This window comes from Metarhizium robertsii (genome assembly GCF_000187425.2).
Source record: "Metarhizium robertsii ARSEF 23 chromosome Unknown MAA_Scf_1, whole genome shotgun sequence".
Lineage (NCBI taxonomy): Eukaryota > Fungi > Ascomycota > Sordariomycetes > Hypocreales > Clavicipitaceae > Metarhizium > Metarhizium robertsii.
In genome coordinates this window covers 2,768,956-2,787,342 of record NW_011942149.1, presented here as the reverse complement: position 1 = coordinate 2,787,342, position 18,387 = coordinate 2,768,956, and the positions used below count along the sequence as shown (strand labels likewise).

The following is an 18,387-nucleotide window of genomic DNA, read 5'->3' as shown; positions in this document are numbered from 1 at the left end:
GTACATAAACAGTTTCCATTTAAGTACGTCACGACGAGGAGCGGAGTGTGGAGTGTGGCGTCGCGTGACGGACCGTCAATATGCAGGAAGCGGGAGAGGGACCATGTCAAATAGCAGTTGACGTCGGCAACGACAAATGGGATGCAACATATATTAACTTCAATGTTGTGAATGTTGATGCTCTGCACTCGGGCAGGCAGGCCCGGTTTTGACGTCTCAGTGCTCATACTGGGGTCTGGTGGCTTTCATCGCCTGGCTGGTCTTTGCTGATCATTGTTGTCCAAGCACCGCCTACTCGGGCGCCGGCCCAGCCAAGGCCGATTGACCGCTTGAGACGGGTGTCGCTGCACCCACCAGGTTAACTTTGGGAGGAACCAAGGCGTTTCTTGGTTCGTACGGTGCTCAAATACCGAGACAATTTAGTTCTTTGATCGCTTGCATCGTCATAGCTCGTGGCAGCGGCACATCCAGCTGGCAAGATTGACGGCCTGGCCCGGTGACGTCTGGGCACCAACCGCCTTTGTCCACCGTCTCGATCTTCTCCGTCGCTTTCTCCAATTTGCTCTCTTCCTCATCATCGACCACTCCACTCGCAAGACGACATGGCTTCCTTCCGGCTGACGATCGAGGATGGCCAGTTCCGAGACGCTCACGGCCGACAGGTTGTACTACGCGGAATCAATGTCGCTGGCGACGCAAAACTCCCCTCCGAGCCCGATCAACCGTCCCACATTGCCCATGACTTCTTCGACGGCGACAACGTCACATTCCACGAGCGGCCCTTTAGTAGAGGGGAAGCCGCTACGCACTTTGCCAGGATAAAACGCTACGGCTTCAATACGATCCGCTACCTCTTTACTTGGGAGGCAATCGAAGCCGCAGGTCCCGGCATCTATGACGAGCAATTCATCCAGCATACCATCGACGTGTTGAGGATAGCAAAGTCCTATGGCTTCTACGTCTTTATGGACCCTCACCAAGATGTTTGGTCACGATTCACCGGCGGTTCGGGGGCTCCAATGTGGACGTTGTACGCCTGCGGTCTCAACCCCCAGAGCTTCGCCGCCACCGAAGCCGCCATTGTTCAGAATACGTACCCCGATCCGGATACCTTCCCGAAAATGATTTGGTCAACCAACTACCACAGGCTCGCGGCAGGCACCATGTTTACTCTGTTCTTTGCCGGCAAAGACTTCGCGCCAAACTGCATCATAAACGGCGTCAACATCCAGGACTATTTGCAGGGCCATTTCGTCAATGCCTGCGCACACTTGGCAAAGCGGATACATGAAGCGGGCGATCTGGAAAATGAGGTTGTCATGGGCTGGGAGAGCATGAATGAGCCCAACAGAGGCATGACGGGTTATGTTGACTTGACAGTCATCCCGAAGGACAGCCCCCTGAAGAAAGGCACCTGCCCGACCATGTGGCAAACTTTCCTGACGGGTATGGGCAGGGCCTGCGAGATTGATACCTGGGATATGGGAGGCCTGGGGCCTTACAAGACAGGCACGACGTTGGTGGATCCTCATGGCGAGATTGCCTGGTTACCAGAAGGATATGACGATTCCAAGTATGGGTGGAAGCGTCACCCTGGCTGGAAACTCGGCGAGTGTCTGTGGGCGCAGCATGGCGTTTGGGATATAGCAACCGACACAATGCTGAAGAAGGACTACTTTGCCAAGAACCCCAGAACCGGCAAGGCTATCGATTACCCCGAGTTTACAAATACCTACTTTATGGACTTTTGGAGAAAGTACAGCAAGGCGTGCAGAGCTCATCATAGAGATTGCCTTATGCTTATGCAATATCCTACACTAGAACTGCCTCCCGAAATCAAGGGAACCGACGATGACGACCCATTGATGGCTTTCACGCCACACTTTTACGACGGTATCACACTGATGACCAAGCACTGGAACAGTACGTGGAATGTCGACGTTGTTGGTGTGCTTCGTGGCAAGTATTGGCATCCCGCATTTGCCATCAAAATCGGCGAGACGGCCATCCGAAACTGCCTCAAAGACCAGCTAGCAACCTTGCGGCAGGAGGGGCTGGACAGAACAGGCAATCATCCATGCCTGTTGACCGAATTCGGTATACCATATGACATGGACGACAAGAAGGCTTACAAGACGGGAGACTACTCTAGCCAGTCAGCCGCATTGGATGCCAACTATTTTGGCGTGGAAGGCTCTCAGATCGAAGGCCACTGCCTCTGGGTATACACTGTTATCAACGATCACGAACGCGGCGACCAGTGGAACGGAGAAGACTTGTCCATCCACTCCGTAGACGACAAACTGCCGCCACTTTCTCCAGTCCCCAGGAGCGCAGTGGCCGGTCAGTCTGCAACAAGCCTGCTAAAACTGTCGACGACGAACAATAGAGACGGCAGCGGCGATGACGAGAGTGTCACTCCTGGAAACCTTCAGCGCACGCTCACAACGCCGTCGATAAGCTCCAGCCGATTAGCAAAGGATCCCGAGTTGACTAACGCTCCCGGATACCGAGCCGCAGAGGCCTTCATTCGACCGACTGCAACAGTTGTTGCAGGCAATGTGCTCTCTACGGGATTCGATCTCCGCAAGTGCACGTACACGCTCAAGATTTCAGCGCCAAAGCCTGCCAGCGACGAGGCGCCCACAGTGGTCTTCCTTCCCGAGTACCACTTCCCCAAGGATCAGTGCGAAGTAGCCGTATCTGCCGGCAAATGGGAGTTGAGTTCTGATGACAGCGAAGGCCCCGTGCTCCAACGCCTGAAGTGGTGGCATCCTGAAGGAGAACAAACCCTTGATGTTCAGGGTATTGTGAGAAAACATAATGTTCCGGAGGGGTCCGCAGAAGAGGCTGGGTACCTGGAACAGTGCCAACAAGGCTATGGCTTCAATTTCGGCAACTGCACAGTAATGTGAAGCGCTGAAAGATTAAGAGGGTGATCAAGATGGGGTAAAGCTGTTTCTTCCATTCAACCTTCCCCTATCTCCCCTTTTTTTTTTCTCTCCTTTTTTCTGTTTTAGTTCTTGCCATATTTCCAATAGCATAGTTTTAGTTGCACCTGGCAGATTCGGGTAGCAAGTTTTGGTCAAGTTTACGATAGAGTACACGGCTAGCGTGGCCAATTTAACACATATAACTATACAAGTATGTACCTAGAAAACCCGAGGGGTTTCTGCAAGGGGAGGCATGCACATCAACTATTACAGGTTTATTGTTCCGACACAGCCCAAGCCCAAAACTACTACTACTACTATTCCGGTATGGAGTGTTGGGCGTCCAAGCAGCCGTGTGCCAAATGCGGCCATCCTTGCCATTCGGGTCTCTCAAACAAACAAGCGCTCCTCATTCGTCCGCGTTACCCGCACTCACCATTGACCGTCCCACCACCTCCCACGCGGCTAAGCGCCCAGCTGGGCGGGGAAACGAGCAGCCAGAGCTCGAGCATTGCTGCTCGGCTGCGGGCATGAGGCCACGGTCTCCCAGAATAGAAGCCGTGGCTGCAGTGCAAGCAAGCTGACAAGCTCGCGATGCCAAGCTGGCGCAGAGTCTAGGTCCTCGGTCGACGGATGCGCGGCTGGTGCAGTGTGACACTGCGCGGGAGTTGGGACGGCACATCTGCGAGGCTAGTGCCGTTGGAGAAGCAGCATGGAAGGAGTAAGAGTGTGGTGCCTATATCTGCACGTATGTCTGGTTCGATGCGATGATGGACGTTTGACACTCGACGTTGGCCGTTGAAAGGCGTCGGCACCGTCTGCCGGTGGTCGTGCGTTCCCGGCGGGCTTGTTGGGGCAATTTAATTTCCATGGCGGACAAGGAACAAAAAGCTGCCAGTCTGGTATCAATTGATTGATGCTTGACAAGACTGCACGAGCCCACCAGACTGGTCCCAGGTGCCACTCTGGAGGCAGAGCTTGCCCGGGTAAAGTAGCCACATGTGCAGGTATCTTGCTCGGGGCTCCGTAGTTGGTCCTTCATCAATGCTTCAATGTCCGAAATACAAGACGAGACCAGTTGACATCTGGCCGCATTGCTACGTGACATCGAGTCGCCAAGCAAGCAACCACGGCATCGCGCGCCGAACAGCCTCGGGGACAGCTTTGCGACACTGCGGTGCCCCGGCCGGCTAGATTTTATCTTGATTGATCAAATTGACATTGACACTTCACCTTGTGGGCTGGGTAGTACTACTTCCATGTCCATGTCCATGTCTCCAGGCAGGCCCGTCCGCCCGTTTGGCCCTACCAGGCCCTCAAGTACTACCAGGCCCATCGGGCCCTAGGCGCCCCGTAAGCTCGTGGGCCGCAACCAGACTGCACCAGTTGAAGTTCAATGTTGACATGTGGGCATCTTGGTCCTCCATGTCCATGCTGTGTCGTCACCTCCAAAAGCTCTTGCCGTCCCAGCGTCCCCCCGTCAGCGGCTCTGCCATAACAGTCAAACCACCCACCGCTTCATCGGCAGCTTGCACACCATGCGCGAGCTCTTCTCCCCTCGAAACATTGCCGTCGATACCCTCGATACCCTCGACACGCCCCTCGTCAACATCATTGTCGCACCCTGCGGCGAAGCCAAAACGCCTGGCCGGGGCTCGGCAAAAGAGGTCCCGTTGAGCACCAAGAGCTTGCCGCAGCATCCTGGTCCGCCTGTGCTTTTTTGCATTGCAAAACGTTGAACTGAACCACGTCAACGCCCGCCGCGGCGGTTGTGCCTCTTGTGAATGTTTCGGATTTCGTTGTTTTGATATTTTTTATTTTTATTTGTCTTTATTTTTCTCCAGTAGCTTTTACCTTGGTCTTCTCGCCAGCGGCGTCACATTGGACAGCTGCCACACACACAACCAGCTCGTCTCTTGTCGCTCCTGGCGGGTTGTTGCCCGCCTTTCGTCTTTGCCCATCATGTATCAAGGCGGCCAAAGACATGTCTCAGGCAATGATCCTGCTCGCGCATTTCAACTGCCTCCTCCTCCGCCAATGTCACCGCCCATGGCCGGCGGTCCCTCCATGAGCACAATGATGAATATCCCGCCGCCGCCGCCGAGATATCCTGGCGCGCCGCCGGGAGCCGTCAACGGCATCATGATTCCTCCTCCGCCAGGACCGCCGCCGAACAGCACTCTGGGGCCCCAGCAATCATGGCACGGGAATTACGGGAAGCTGTACGATGGCCGAACGCCCGTGGGCATTCCGCCGCCTCCCCCTACCGGGCACCAGCATCTACCGTACAATCCCAAGTTCCATGCCCAAATGGCCGCCGGACAGACGATTGCCATGCCCCCGCCTCCGCGGCCAAGCGACGGCATGGCCATGGGCGCGACATATATACCCTCGAGAGGAACATACGGCGAAGGTGTAGGGATCCCTGGGTTTGACCCCAACGAGTTGGCGAGCACGTCCGGCTCATACATGCCGGCCTCAATGAACACCATGGACACCACTCACACAGGCCCCATGGACGACCCCAACTCCCGAGATCGCTTCTATCAGTCGAGGAATCCTTCAAACGCCTCCACTGCCACGGCTGGCAGCACAATACCGCCCGAGTTGGCAGCCCAGTGGCCGCTTGATACCGTGCTGATTTGGTTGGCGCAAAACCAGTTCTCCAAGGACTGGCAGGAGACTTTCAGAAGCCTGAATCTTTATGGGGCGCAGTTTCTGGATCTGGGCAGTCTGCACGGCGGTCGTGGAAATTTCGGCATGATGCACCAAAAGGTCTATCCGCGTTTGCTTCAGGAATGTTCCAGCAGCGGTACAGGCTGGGACCAGAGTCGGGAGCGCGACGAAGGAAAGCGCATGCGTCGGCTTATTCGAAGCATCGTCACCGGAAAGCCAGTCGACCCATCAAAGATGGTGAGCCCCCATCACCGGGCAAACTCAGTTGCTTCACACGGCCACAATGGCAGTGCTGGCTTGGAACCAGTCGATTCGCCCAACGTGAGTATTTCGGCCAAAATCATTTCAAGTTTTGAAAAGCTGTGTCTATGGGAGTCTAATGCCTGTTTCAGACGCCTTCGGGCTCTACTGGGAGCGTCAATTTCGCGGGTCAGCGATTCTCCCAAACCCGATCCACGACAATGCCTACCCTCGGCAGCGGCACCATGAATTCCGATTCAAGCCATCGCTCAGCTCTCAAATATATAGACTCTGAAGGAGGCCGCAAGTTAAGCCCCATAACAAACGAGAATGCTGAAGGCGGGACGTTTCGTGGCACCACGGATAGCCCAGGAGGCAGTCCTGTTCCTCAACAAGTCCTCTTTCCATCGGCAACGACGCCCGTACTTTCGCCATCGCCAGCTTCCGCCAAACTTGGCCATCGCTCTCGTAACAGTACGGATTCGGTCACCTCAAACGCCGCCATATATGGCTCCGGCGTCCCTGCTGATGCTGCTGCGATTCTCAGTCGCGGCCTCAATCTAGCAGAAGCCATGTCGGCCTCGCGAAGCCAAGACCGATCCCAATACTCACCACTCAACTCTGGTGATAGGTCAGCCGGGGGAGATACCTCGGCATCCGGAAGGGATTCAAAGAGCTTTCTGAGCTTTTTGTCAAGGAAAAAGAGACAAAGGGAGGATGGCTCCTTTCCTTCACCCGATGAGTTCGACTCTCCCGAGTCGCCCATGTGTGTTCCCAAATCTCTTGCCGACGTGTATACCTCGTTGAATGGGAGTGATTCTCAACTTGATCGTCTAGGCTCTGCCTTTGTTGGAACTCACGAGAAAGACCAGGTTGCGATGTTGGAAAGATTGAACCGGAGCGGTGGCGTAAGAACGTTCGTGCTGGCTACCACAGACTATTGGAACTACCGCATGTGCGACATCACAGAAGCAGAATCGGCCACTGCGATCCGTCAGACTATCTGTGGAAGCCTGGGTCTAACAGGATTCGAACAGTATTCCATTTTTGCGACGGAACTCGGGAAATCCGATCACGCTGAACCTCTCGATGACCAACAGCTCCTCACTGACAAGCGAGTGAAGGGCGACTCCACTGGAGCCTTGAAATTCTTTATATCACCTGCAAAGATATCCTCCGCCACCACTCCAAACTCAGTTCCCGCATCCCTGTTCCCGGGCTACATACCTCCCGGCATGGATGAAGAGTCGTACAACCGTAGCAGGCAACGATCAAGCTCGTCACCACCATCTTCCAGAGCGAATACGATCGGGGACAGGATTGACGAGAAGACGTTGGCTCAAGAAGCCAGCGATTATAGGGCAGAAATCGAGAGGAAACAGCGAGCATATCTTGCTAAGAGGAAGGAGGCAAATAAGAAGGAAAGCCCGACGGCTCCAGACTATGTGCCGTCCAGTAGCATCAAGGGCCGCAACGTCGATTTTGATCAACCTCGCCCATCACCATTCGAGGATAAGAAACCTGATCAGCTATTCCCCCAAAGACGACCACCAGCACCACCTAGCGATCCATCTGCGACTCTGATCAAGGCCAATTCATTGAGCAGGAAACCAGGCCACAACTTGAGGAACTCGAGTGGCAGCATGGACGGGTTTCCATCTCCTAGACATCCACCTTTAGCGGCTAGTGGCGACGGTGAGAGTACAGACGGCCAGCGAAGGTCGAAATACGCAGCGCAACCCGCACCCGCGAGTGGTGGCATCGGGGCTGCTCTCGTTGGCATGGGCCGGAATTTGGGTGCTATAGGCCAATCCACCGCCAACGGCCCAAAGGCCACTTCTCCGGGCCGCATCATATCGCCACCATACTCATCAGCGGGTAGTGGCAACGCTCAGCAGCAGTCAGGTAAGACGGCTTTGTCCAGCGTGAACTATGCTTCAACAAGCAACCGTGGGAGAGGCAGTCCAAAGCCAGCAAACGGATCCCCTGGCTCCGTGACGTGGAGTCCAGGTAATCTTTCGTTTGTTGTGCCAGACTACTCACCCGGCGGCACCCCCGCGCTAGTTGCTGCAAGAGTACCCTCTGGTTCAAGTGCTAAGAACACTGAAGCAGTGCCGAGGCCTGTGTCACCGGGCGACGTTAGTCCTAGCTCTTCTCATTCTAAGAGTAGGGGCTCTGCCGACGTTTTCCCCTCGAAGCGAAAGTCGCATGGGCCGGATTTGGACTTCAAGGAGTCCGACATCCAGTTCTCAAATTCACCATCCTCCCAGCCGCCTACTCGAGACATCAAGCCTCCACCTGGCGACGATAGCGACGACGACTCTAGCGATGACGGCCTCTTTGCTATTCCTCTAGCCGGCAGGAAGAAGGATAAGCCGAGTAGCGACACCGGTACAAACGCTTCATCGAGTGCCCAAATGGGTACAGATACTCGCCCCGTTCTGCATGTAGTTACTTCACGCAAAGAGAAGGGACGATCTGTTACTTTTATGAAATCTCCTGATAGCTTTGACAGTAGCAATGATGGTGGTGCAAGAACATCTAGCACGAGAAGAACTCCCGGTACGCCACAGACTGATACGTGGGATTCTGACAAGGAGAGCCAAATCAACCGTCGAAAATCGTTTATTGAGAAGGACGTGTGGGCAAATCGTCCACCAACCGACGACTTGCTGAACAACTTGGATGATTTCTTCCCCAATCTCGATCTAGACCAGCCCGTCCTTGAAGATCATGCAGGCGGGGATATCCCTCCACTACCATCAACGGACTTTGGCGATGGCAGGAATAGGTCCAGTTCTGCCAGTCTTGCGTCCATGACAACACCCGGTCATTCCACATCAGGAGCTCCCCCCGTGGCAGTGCCGCCGTCACGCCAGCTCTCATTATATACCAATGACAATGACACTTTGGGCTCTGACGAGTCAACTTTGAAGGCTACGGAGCGACCTACATCTAGTCACGCGGTGGCTCATCGCAGCATACATCGGTCTGGTGGGTTGGGCCGGATGAAATCTATTCGTGAAGTTGCTAGTCAAGCCAACAAGCGGTACACAAGTATTTCGCAACCTATGGGTAGCAAGTCGCAGACAAATTTGATGCGACGTAAGAGCACCAAGATGTTCAACGCAAACATTGTGCAGATCCGGCCCGATCAACGGGGAAGCATGGTAGTGCCGGATATTCCTCAGAATACACTGCCCAAGCGACAGACTACGTTTAGATGGTTCAAAGGCCAACTCATCGGCAAAGGTACCTATGGCCGTGTCTACCTCGGTATGAACGCCACTACGGGTGAGTTCTTGGCAGTGAAGGAGGTTGAAGTAAACCCCAAAGCTGCTGGAGGAGACAAGGGCAAGATGCGAGAAATGGTAGCTGCGTTGGACCAGGAGATCGACACCATGCAGCACTTGGATCACGTAAACATTGTGCAGTACCTGGGATGCGAGCGAAAGGAGACCAGCATCAGTATTTTCCTGGAGTACATTTCTGGCGGCAGCATTGGATCTTGCTTGAGGAAGCACGGCAAATTTGAAGAGTCTGTGGTCTCGTCACTGACTCGTCAGACCCTTTCTGGGTTGGCGTACTTGCATCGCGAGGGTATTCTGCACAGAGATCTAAAGGCCGACAATATTCTGCTTGATCTGGATGGTACTTGCAAGATTAGCGACTTTGGTATTTCCAAGAAGACTGACAACATTTACGGCAACGATAAAACAAATTCGATGCAAGGCTCAGTGTTCTGGATGGCGCCAGAGGTCATCCGGTCGCAAGGAGAGGGCTACAGCGCCAAAGTCGACATTTGGAGTCTCGGGTGCGTGGTACTGGAAATGTTTGCCGGACGAAGACCCTGGAGCAAGGAAGAAGCGGTTGGGGCCATCTACAAGATTGCAAACGGAGAGACGCCACCTATTCCAGAGGACATTCAAGAGACCATTCCGCCACTGGCTGTGGCGTTTATGATGGACTGCTTCCAAGTGTAAGTAGTTTCACACCAATGTTTCTTCTTTGGTTTTCATATTTCTTTCTTTTCCCCTCCTCCATATTCAAAGGTTAGTTACTAATTATTTGTTTAGGAATCCGTTTGATCGTCCAACAGCCGACGTCATTCTATCGCAACACCCATTCTGCGAGCTGGACCCCAACTACAACTTTTACGACACAGAGCTGTACACCAAGATTAAGGATGCATACAAGATCTCGTAGTGCAGCCGCGACTGGCTTTGCTAGCTCACGTTTTTGCTTCACTTGTTTGTCTTTTTTTTTTCCCGCGGCAGAGTTGTGGTTTTCTTGAATGGGTACCAAAGGAGTCTACTTGTACGAGATTTGAGGTAACGCGGCGCCATGTGCGGACAAATATGTGCGAAATTAGCTTCAAATGATGGACCTGGCGTCAGGAAACGGTGTTGGCGTTGGTGTTGGATACAACGGGATACGACGATATGACATAGGAATACTAATATTCATAATGATTTTTAGCCTTACGCTGCAAGACTATAATTCAGGGCCTTATCGAGTTTCTTGAATGTGACATGTCCGAAGGGTACTATGTGCATAGTGTGTGTGTAGAATAGGCACACACGGTCAGACTGTGTCTCGACCTCAAACGGCGACAGGCCCGAAACAGTGCAAAGGACAGTGAGCCGCAATAAGGAACCAGCCAAGCGTTTCAGATAGCACGGCAATGATACATACATGAGAACTTGTCCGCATGACGACATGCCTACCAGGACGGGGCACGAGGGGGGGGAGGTAAAATAATGAATGACACGACGATGCGAGTCGCACGACTTTCCACCGACTGCGTCTAAGCCCCTTTTGTGGACAGGGCTGGGGAGCCAAAACGGTGGCATCTTGGGGCGCTTGGTATTGAGTCTTTGACCGGTAGTGACATGGAGCTAGTAAGGCGACATGGACTGCCTGGGTATGAGTTGCTAATTGCCGATGCGCCCTCTGTCGGCCGCATTTGAAGCCATGTGGCGTCGATGGGGCTCGGTAAGAGTCAAGGCTGGGGGGCTTGGCGTCGGGTCTTGCAGTGTAAAACGGGTAAGAATTGGGATGGTTGATTATCTGCGGGGGCCAGGAGCGAGTTGACCGCATGTGCAGATCAGGGATCCGGCATTATGTACTTGGTATGTGGTGATGTTTTTCTTGGCTGGTGGGCTTATTGTCCGTTGCTCGTTGTCGATAGTACATACCTTTGAGAGTCAAAAAGTGAGGCGGTTCCTGCCTACCTATAGGTCGTGACTATCTAGGTACTTAGAGGTAGTCGCTATGGCCGAATAGATGTATTGATGGAATATCTGCTAGGCAAGTATGGGTGATGGATGAGGGGACCTGGAGCAAGGCACTCACACGCACACGCACACTCACACTCGACTCGATTAACAACCTGGTACAAATTAGCAGGTGCTCGAGCGCGCTTGCTCGCATAAAGTTGCACATGTGGCATTTAATCAGAAACGCAATACTCCGTACTCCCAAGGCAATGGTTTGGTCTGGCTGGCATCTGGGTCCTTGGCGGTCTCCACTCCCCGCCCCGGAATGTGGAAAGAGGCACTCCCCAGCCAAAAGTCTGCATATTTTTTCATAGTACTCTCAATTCCCTGAACAGCACCAGAGCCCTGCTTGTTATAGGGTCCGCAGTAGCCTTGATAGCAATAGACATCTTGACAGCTCTCATTAAATGACTAAAAGTTTGAAAATATCGCGATATATGTAGATTTGTCCGGCGATAAACCCGGCTGGAAACCCTACTAGCGATTTTAAATTGTAGCGGTAGAAGCCACACACAAAGTAAGTACTACCTACCTATGTAGGTACTTAACGATACCGATTTGGACTAGTGCCGCTAAGAATTTAAGAATTAACCGCGTTGAGGGGTTCACCCAGTTGCCAAATATAAAGGACGGCCTCGCCTGGGTAACCCGTAACCCTTGACGGCCATCTTCGCGATAACATTCGACTCTTTGTCGCCGAATGACTAGCCCTCGCAGTCGTTTCAATGCCGCGACGACGATATAGACTGTTCACGGTCTTTTCCGTAGTCATTGTTATTTTATTATATCGTGTTCTACAGAATTCCTGGGATCCGCAACCACTGAGGCCGGCCGTGGTGGGACGACCCCAACCACCGCCACCACCCAGCGTGCCTGATGCCGTTGTTGCAGCGCATGTCAAAACACAGTTTCCGCTGAAGGATACCGGGGAGAGCAAGCCCGAGACTGGTCACGTTGCCCAAGAGGCAGCCGATGAGGACTCTATCGGTGCTGAGAAGCTCGTGGAGAAAAACAAGAATGAGAATGCCGAGAAAGGTGCGGGGACCAAGGGGCCTTCGTCCAAGGCCGAGGATGCCCAACTCAAGCGGCCCAGCAGCAACAACATGCCACAAGTAGATTCAGATTCAACCTTGAAACCCGGTACCAAGCCCGTGCAAGAACAAGATGAACACGGTCACTTGCAAAGGCCCCTTGGCCACGGTACGGACGACCAGACAACAACAGCCACTACCACGAGCAACCAATTTGCCAAACCCACCAAAGTGCACTGGACAAAGCCCAAGGAGCACTTTCCACTACCCAAGGAGAGCATCATTACTCTGCCCACCGGCAATGCAAAGAAGATTCCCCGGATTCAACATGTGTTTTCGCCCGAAGCTGAAGGCCCCAAGAAAAAGCGCCTGCAGAGGCAGGCAAAGGTCAGGGAGCAAATCCAGCGGTCTTGGGCGGGATACAGAAAGTATGCGTGGATGCACGATGAGCTGTTGCCCGTCTCCAACCAATCCCGCGATCCGTTTTGCGGATGGTCGGCGACATTGGTTGACTCGCTCGACACCCTGTGGATTGCTGGCTTGAAGGATGAGTTTGACGAGGCCGCCAAGGCCGCCAAAAATATCGATTTCACTTATTCAAACAAGGACAGAATCCCTGTTTTTGAAACAACCATTCGATACTTGGGCGGCCTCATAGCGGCCTATGATGTGAGCGGTGGTGCGTCGGGGGGCTATTCTTTCTTGCTAGACAAGGCCGTCGAATTGGCTGAGGTCTTGATGGGGATATTCGACACTCCAAATAGAATGCCTCTACTATACTACAACTGGCGACCCGAGTATACCTCACAACCTCGCCGAGCCACCAGCGCAGGTATGGCCGAACTAGCAACACTGTCCATGGAATTCACCCGATTAGCCCAGTTGACGGCGCAGCACAAGTACTATGATGCCATCGATCGCATCACCAATGGCCTGATAGAACTCCAAAAGAGAGGCACAACAATCCCTGGACTCTTTCCTGAAAATTTGGACATTTCCGGTTGCAATAGGACTGCCACAAACCGCCGCGATGCCATGAGCGAAGCAGCCAAGGCTCAAGTTGATTCAGAAGTAGTTTTGAAGCCTCCCCAAGGATTCAGCGAAGACGGGGCTGATAAAGAGTCTACTGGTACTAGTGACAGAACCAAGCTCGACGATCGACTTGAACGCCGAGCGCTGTCATCTCTTCAACAGGATGTTGACGCAGCGCTATCTGCTGATAAAGCACCTACTGCGAACAATGCAAACAATGCAAAGCCCCAGCCAAAGTCGCAAGTCCCTCTTGGAGCAGATGGAAGCAAGTCGGAGTGGGACTGTGTTCCTCAGGGATTTGTACCTGGAGGCTCTATCTATGAAAGCTATCACATGGGTGGGAGTCAAGATTCTGCGTACGAGTACTTTGGCAAGGTAGGCCTGCCCCTAGATATAGTGTCCATGTGATGGGCTGTTGACTTGTTTTGAAATTTAGGAATATCTGCTGCTCGGTGGAAAGGAACCCAAATATCAAAAGCTCTACGAAGATACTATCGAAAGCATCAACAAGTATCTTCTGTTCCGGCCCATGGTACAGGGAGATTGGGATGTCATATTTCCAGCTAGAATCAGGATGATGTCCAATGGAGCCTCTCCAAGGGTCGAGTATGAAGTCACTCACTTAACATGCTTCATCGGCGGCATGTATGCTCTTGGTGGGAAGCTTTTTGGACGTGAAAAGGACGTTGAATATGCCAAGAAATTAACAGATGGCTGTGTCTGGGCATATCAATCCACAGCAACTGGAATCATGCCTGAACATGGACAAGTTGTTCCCTGTCCCAACATGGAGAAATGCAGCTTTAACGAGACTCTATGGTGGCAGGCGCTTGACCCCATTTACCGCATACGTGACCAGGGAGTGAGTGAGTGGGAGAAGAATGCATTAGAGCGTGAGCAACTAGAGAAACAGAAGCAGGAGCTTGAGCAGCAAATTGCCCAGATGGATACGGAAGCCAGAATTGAGGGTCTTGAAACGTTGGGCGAAGATGATGGAGACTACGGTTTTCAGAGAGAAACAAGCACTTCAGACTCAACATCTACCTCGGTATCTAGCAAGTCCAATCTTTTGGAGAGGAGAGCAGCCATTTCTGTGGAACCCGAAAATGTGGCTCTTATTTCTTCTGATGGGACCAGCTCACAAACAACGACCAGCAAAGAGCCCAGCCCAAACGATGAGCAGACCTCCAGGAAGGCCAAGTCGGACGAGTTGGATGATTCTGACAACAAACAAAAGCCCTCCACCCATCCAGGCACCAAAATCCCTACATTGAAGAATGAATACCACTCTCGCCCGGAAGTACACATCCCCCAGAACTATCCCGGCCGTTCAGGTTGGCCTCCAAAACCATTAACGCACGAAGAATTTGTACGAGAAAAGATTCAAGAAGGTATTCCTCCTGGGTATAGCTCCGTTGCATCTTCCAATTATATCCTTAGGTACGTCGTTCTGGCAATCCATCTTGTTTTATCACGCCATGTTCAATGCAGCTAACCCTCCGGGACAGACCAGAAGCCATAGAATCAGTATGGTACATGTATCGCATTACAGGTGACTCCAGCTGGATGGAGAAAGGCTGGGCCATGTTCGAGGCCACAATGAAAGCCACCCGCGCACCGCAAGCCAACAGCGCTATTGACAATGTTCTCCTCGTAAACCCTGCACTTCTTAATGAGATGGAAAGTTTTTGGCTCGCCGAGACACTCAAGTACTACTACTTGCTGTTCTCAGGGCCAGACGTCATAAGCTTGGACGAATGGGTTCTCAACACGGAGGCTCATCCTTTTAAACTGTAGGCTGTTGAGACTTTTGATGATGTTCTTAATAGCCGTATACCCTCTATTTCCTTCTGTACAATGGGCACGAGGCGACAGGGAAATAAGTATTATATAAAGTTGTATGATTATCCTATTAAGTGTGCGAAGGTGCAGGTTATGTAGCGGACCCACTTTCTTGTGATATATATTAGATACTTATATAAGTACTTTTATTGCTAGATTTAACTGTAATATAATAATTTATCTTTATATATACTTAAAGATAACTAGTACTTATATTTATGTATTATTTACTAGGAAAAGTAAGTATCTTTTAATAATTCGCTTCTTATTAGCCCACATCCCGGTCCGCTGCAAAAGCTGCACCTTCGCACACTCAACGGGATTGCAAGTAAGCATTCACGGCGTTAAAGCGGGACAGGAGTTGGAAATGCAGGTCTTTACTCAGCATCGTCCGAACGGCATTAGGTTAGCAACGCTGGCCACCAACGTATACGGGCGAGAACAACCCAGACCCCAAACGGGGCCGGTGCGAAAACAGAGCGATTATAGGTTGTCATGTATGTTTTTCCTATAATAATTGACTTGCAGAAGTACTAGGGCCTTGATAGGCTAGCTAGAGTATTTAAATACATAATAAATAAATTCAGTATCGTCTAAGTTGCACGGTTCTCTCTAAGCATCAATATAACTTTATTTATCCAACTCCGTCGTGGCACATGGATTCGTCTGGAAGACAGGACACATAAGACACGCGACGCGACGCTTCAAGTCAAAGGCAAGAATGGCACATGCAGGCCGCCGCCATTCCAATTAGTGAAATTCCTCGGCACATGGCTACTTCTTGACGAAATCCGTGCCCTTCATCATCAACCTTGCTATATATACATGATTTCATTGATCGCAACCACAACAGGCGGCCCCCGTTCACATTCTGAGATTCCCATCGAGTCTCTTCCAATTTCCTAGCCGAAATTAAAAACAACAAGCCTGCCAAAGTAAAATCCAAATCACAAAAAATGAGACCACCAAGAAACCACGCTTCACGGCGGCGTCGGACCATACTGCCTCGTACTTTCCCGGAAGAATGTATTCAACCATATGCAGTCGTGCTAATAGGTGATTCGGGTTGTGGTAGGGGTGGCGTATGTGTGTGTGTATTTCTTTTCTTATTTTCCATCAAGCTCGGCAGTGCAGTGTGTTGTAGTAACGAGGCCCCCTGTAACTCCGATGCTGATGCGAAACTTTGCCCTCCGTCTATATACCAAACGATCTTTGTGTTGCCCTTGGCCGGCGAGATCCCATGTTCGTTCACGTGTACATCACATATATGCATAAAACAAAAATGAAGCATTTATTTCTTTTCCGACGCCATCACAAAATCACAATGGTCGACTAGCCGTCTAGTCTCGCATCATCTGTTTGAGGACGCGCATACTCAATATCATGACGAGCAGGCCAATTGTGACAATGATGAGCAGTGTGAACGAGAACCAACCCATTACCATGGCGCTGGTGCCCACACCACTCTTGACGGATCCGTTGCCAAAATCTTGGGCGATGACGGATGCCGCGACTGATGTAGTGTGTTGCCACAGAACAGAGACGAGGACAAAGATTGAGGCGATGAAGATGATGGCGAGGGCGACTTGTGAGACGGCTCGTGAGGGGAAGGGCTTGACTTCGCGCTCGGATCCTTCAGAATCCTCTTCGTCGTGCCAACCTGGGAAGGTGGCCAGCAAAAGAAGACACAGGAAGGCGAAGATGATGGCAATGATTCTAAAAGGCTTCCGTTAGCTCAACTTCAGAATGAACTTGAGTCACCCCCAAGACTGTGGCGGTACTCACATTAGATAGGGAAAGACAATCATGTCCTTGAACTGGCCCGCGAGCCAGATTAGGTTGAGAGGATCCTGGTCAACAGAAACCTCCTTGGCCAAAGCCGTAGCGTTGTTGCTGCAAAGCCACGAGCCGCCGTCGGGGTTGACACAGATGCCAAAGTACCCGACACGGGCCTGGAGACTAGCACTGCCAGCAATGTTGGCGATGGCAGTGACGACATTGTAGTCAACTTGTGCCGTGTCGGGAACGGCCTGATACTTTTGATAGTACAGTGAGAGTAGGAAGATGTCTGGTATAAGCGGCGATGATGATGAGCAGCCGGCCAGTAGCAGTGATAGTAAAATAATGGCAACGGCAATCAGAATCATCAACACATGGTGGTAGCCCAGAAACGGTATGAACCGTTGCCAGCCGAGCTGAAACCGCGGCCTCGCCCGTGAGCCTGAGCTGCTACTTCCACGCGCCATTTATGATGCCTTGTAGTCCTATCCCCCGTGGGCAAAGAGGTGAAAAGATACACCGGGCCTCGGAAAGGCAGCCTGGCTCCCCCGTTTGTCGTTGACAATCTGTACGACAGAGGGGTCGGAAGGCGCCTGCAGCGCGATAATAGAAATGCGTATCCTCGGCTCCGAAGACTCCGCTTGAGCTGTGTCAGGAATGGTTATGGGCTTCTTGCTCAGTTATCAATGACCCCCGTGGTCGATGATACTCGCCGTTTCCCACTAGTTGTTCAATTCGGGAACGTCTCTGGTCTCGGGACGGCTCGTCGGTGGAGATTGTCTCCTTTGCTGCCGACGATGGGGATTTTCGTGGCGACGATATGCTGCGCTCAGGAATGCAGCGTAGCTCCGGAATGCGGGAATCGTCTCGTCGATGTACAAAAAAAGATATGGGCCGTTGCGGGAACGTAACAAAAACGTGGGCGTGGGGTATCGAGAGCGTCTGGAATGTAATAAGAAAGGGTGAGGTTATCTTTAGATCTTGGACAAATCGGGTAGAACAAGGCCTATGTCAGTATCTTGAACGACTCTTTGGGTAAAGCAACTTAGATTTCTCTTGGAATGTACGAGGGAGAGAGAAAAAGAGAGAAAGGGCAGCGTTTGCCTCTTCCTGCCTCCTCGACAATAAGAATCGATCTTCGGTTAGTATCCCGGTGGATCTCTTGGAGAAACTCAGTCGTTCTTTGGATGTAAAATGCGATGGCTGGGCAGCAGAGTAGAGAAACAGCTGTAGCTACTCGATATGGAGCAGAAAAAATCGGAGAGAATGAGGTGTCACAGTTTCATCAAAGTACACCAACCATCTGGATTTCGAGGCGTTGAGACGTTATGCGTGCATATGGTTGGCCCAGCCACGTTGATTTTTATTTACTTGGCCTAGTTGGGTTGACTAGGCGACGTGCCCCCCCGGTCTGAGCCTAACTGGTGACGTCCCCCGGCCGCTCAACAGCGCAGGAGAAGTGGGTCCGGACCTGGAAGCTTGGGCAGGTTGGCAGGGGGGTGCAGCGCGGGAGCGGCGCTCCAGGTGAGCAGGGCAAGTGCCACGGATGCAGGGGTCCCGCGCCTGCCTTGCTTG

At 52.1% G+C, this 18,387-nt stretch overlaps 4 protein-coding genes across 4 annotated transcripts; 3 read left to right on the top strand and 1 right to left on the bottom strand.

Annotated features, from left to right (window-relative positions):
- Nucleotides 1–602: 602 nt before the first annotated feature.
- MAA_04582 (glycoside hydrolase family 5 protein) lies at nt 603–2,915 on the top strand (the record flags this gene model as incomplete). Its single annotated transcript, XM_007822678.1, has 1 exon — nt 603–2,915. The coding sequence occupies one exon, from the start codon at nt 603–605 to the stop codon at nt 2,913–2,915; it is 2,313 nt and encodes a 770-aa protein (XP_007820869.1).
- A 1,980-nt stretch (nt 2,916–4,895) lies between these two features.
- MAA_04583 (mitogen activated protein kinase) lies at nt 4,896–10,055 on the top strand (the record flags this gene model as incomplete). Its single annotated transcript, XM_007822679.1, has 3 exons — nt 4,896–5,930; nt 6,002–9,828; nt 9,926–10,055. 3 exons carry the CDS (start codon nt 4,896–4,898, stop codon nt 10,053–10,055), a joined length of 4,992 nt encoding a protein of 1,663 aa, XP_007820870.1.
- Nucleotides 10,056–11,853: 1,798 nt separating this feature from the next.
- Nucleotides 11,854–14,988, top strand: MAA_04584 (glycoside hydrolase family 47 protein; the record flags this gene model as incomplete). The annotated part of the gene is made up of 3 exons (XM_007822680.1): nt 11,854–13,566; nt 13,628–14,631; nt 14,700–14,988. The coding sequence occupies 3 exons, from the start codon at nt 11,854–11,856 to the stop codon at nt 14,986–14,988; spliced, it is 3,006 nt and encodes a 1,001-aa protein (XP_007820871.1).
- A 1,385-nt stretch (nt 14,989–16,373) lies between these two features.
- On the bottom strand, nt 16,374–17,279 carry MAA_04585 (Membrane fusion mating protein FIG1; the record flags this gene model as incomplete). The annotated part of the gene is made up of 2 exons (XM_007822681.1): nt 16,374–16,749; nt 16,819–17,279. 2 exons carry the CDS (start codon nt 17,277–17,279, stop codon nt 16,374–16,376), a joined length of 837 nt encoding a protein of 278 aa, XP_007820872.1.
- Nucleotides 17,280–18,387: the final 1,108 nt, after the last annotated feature.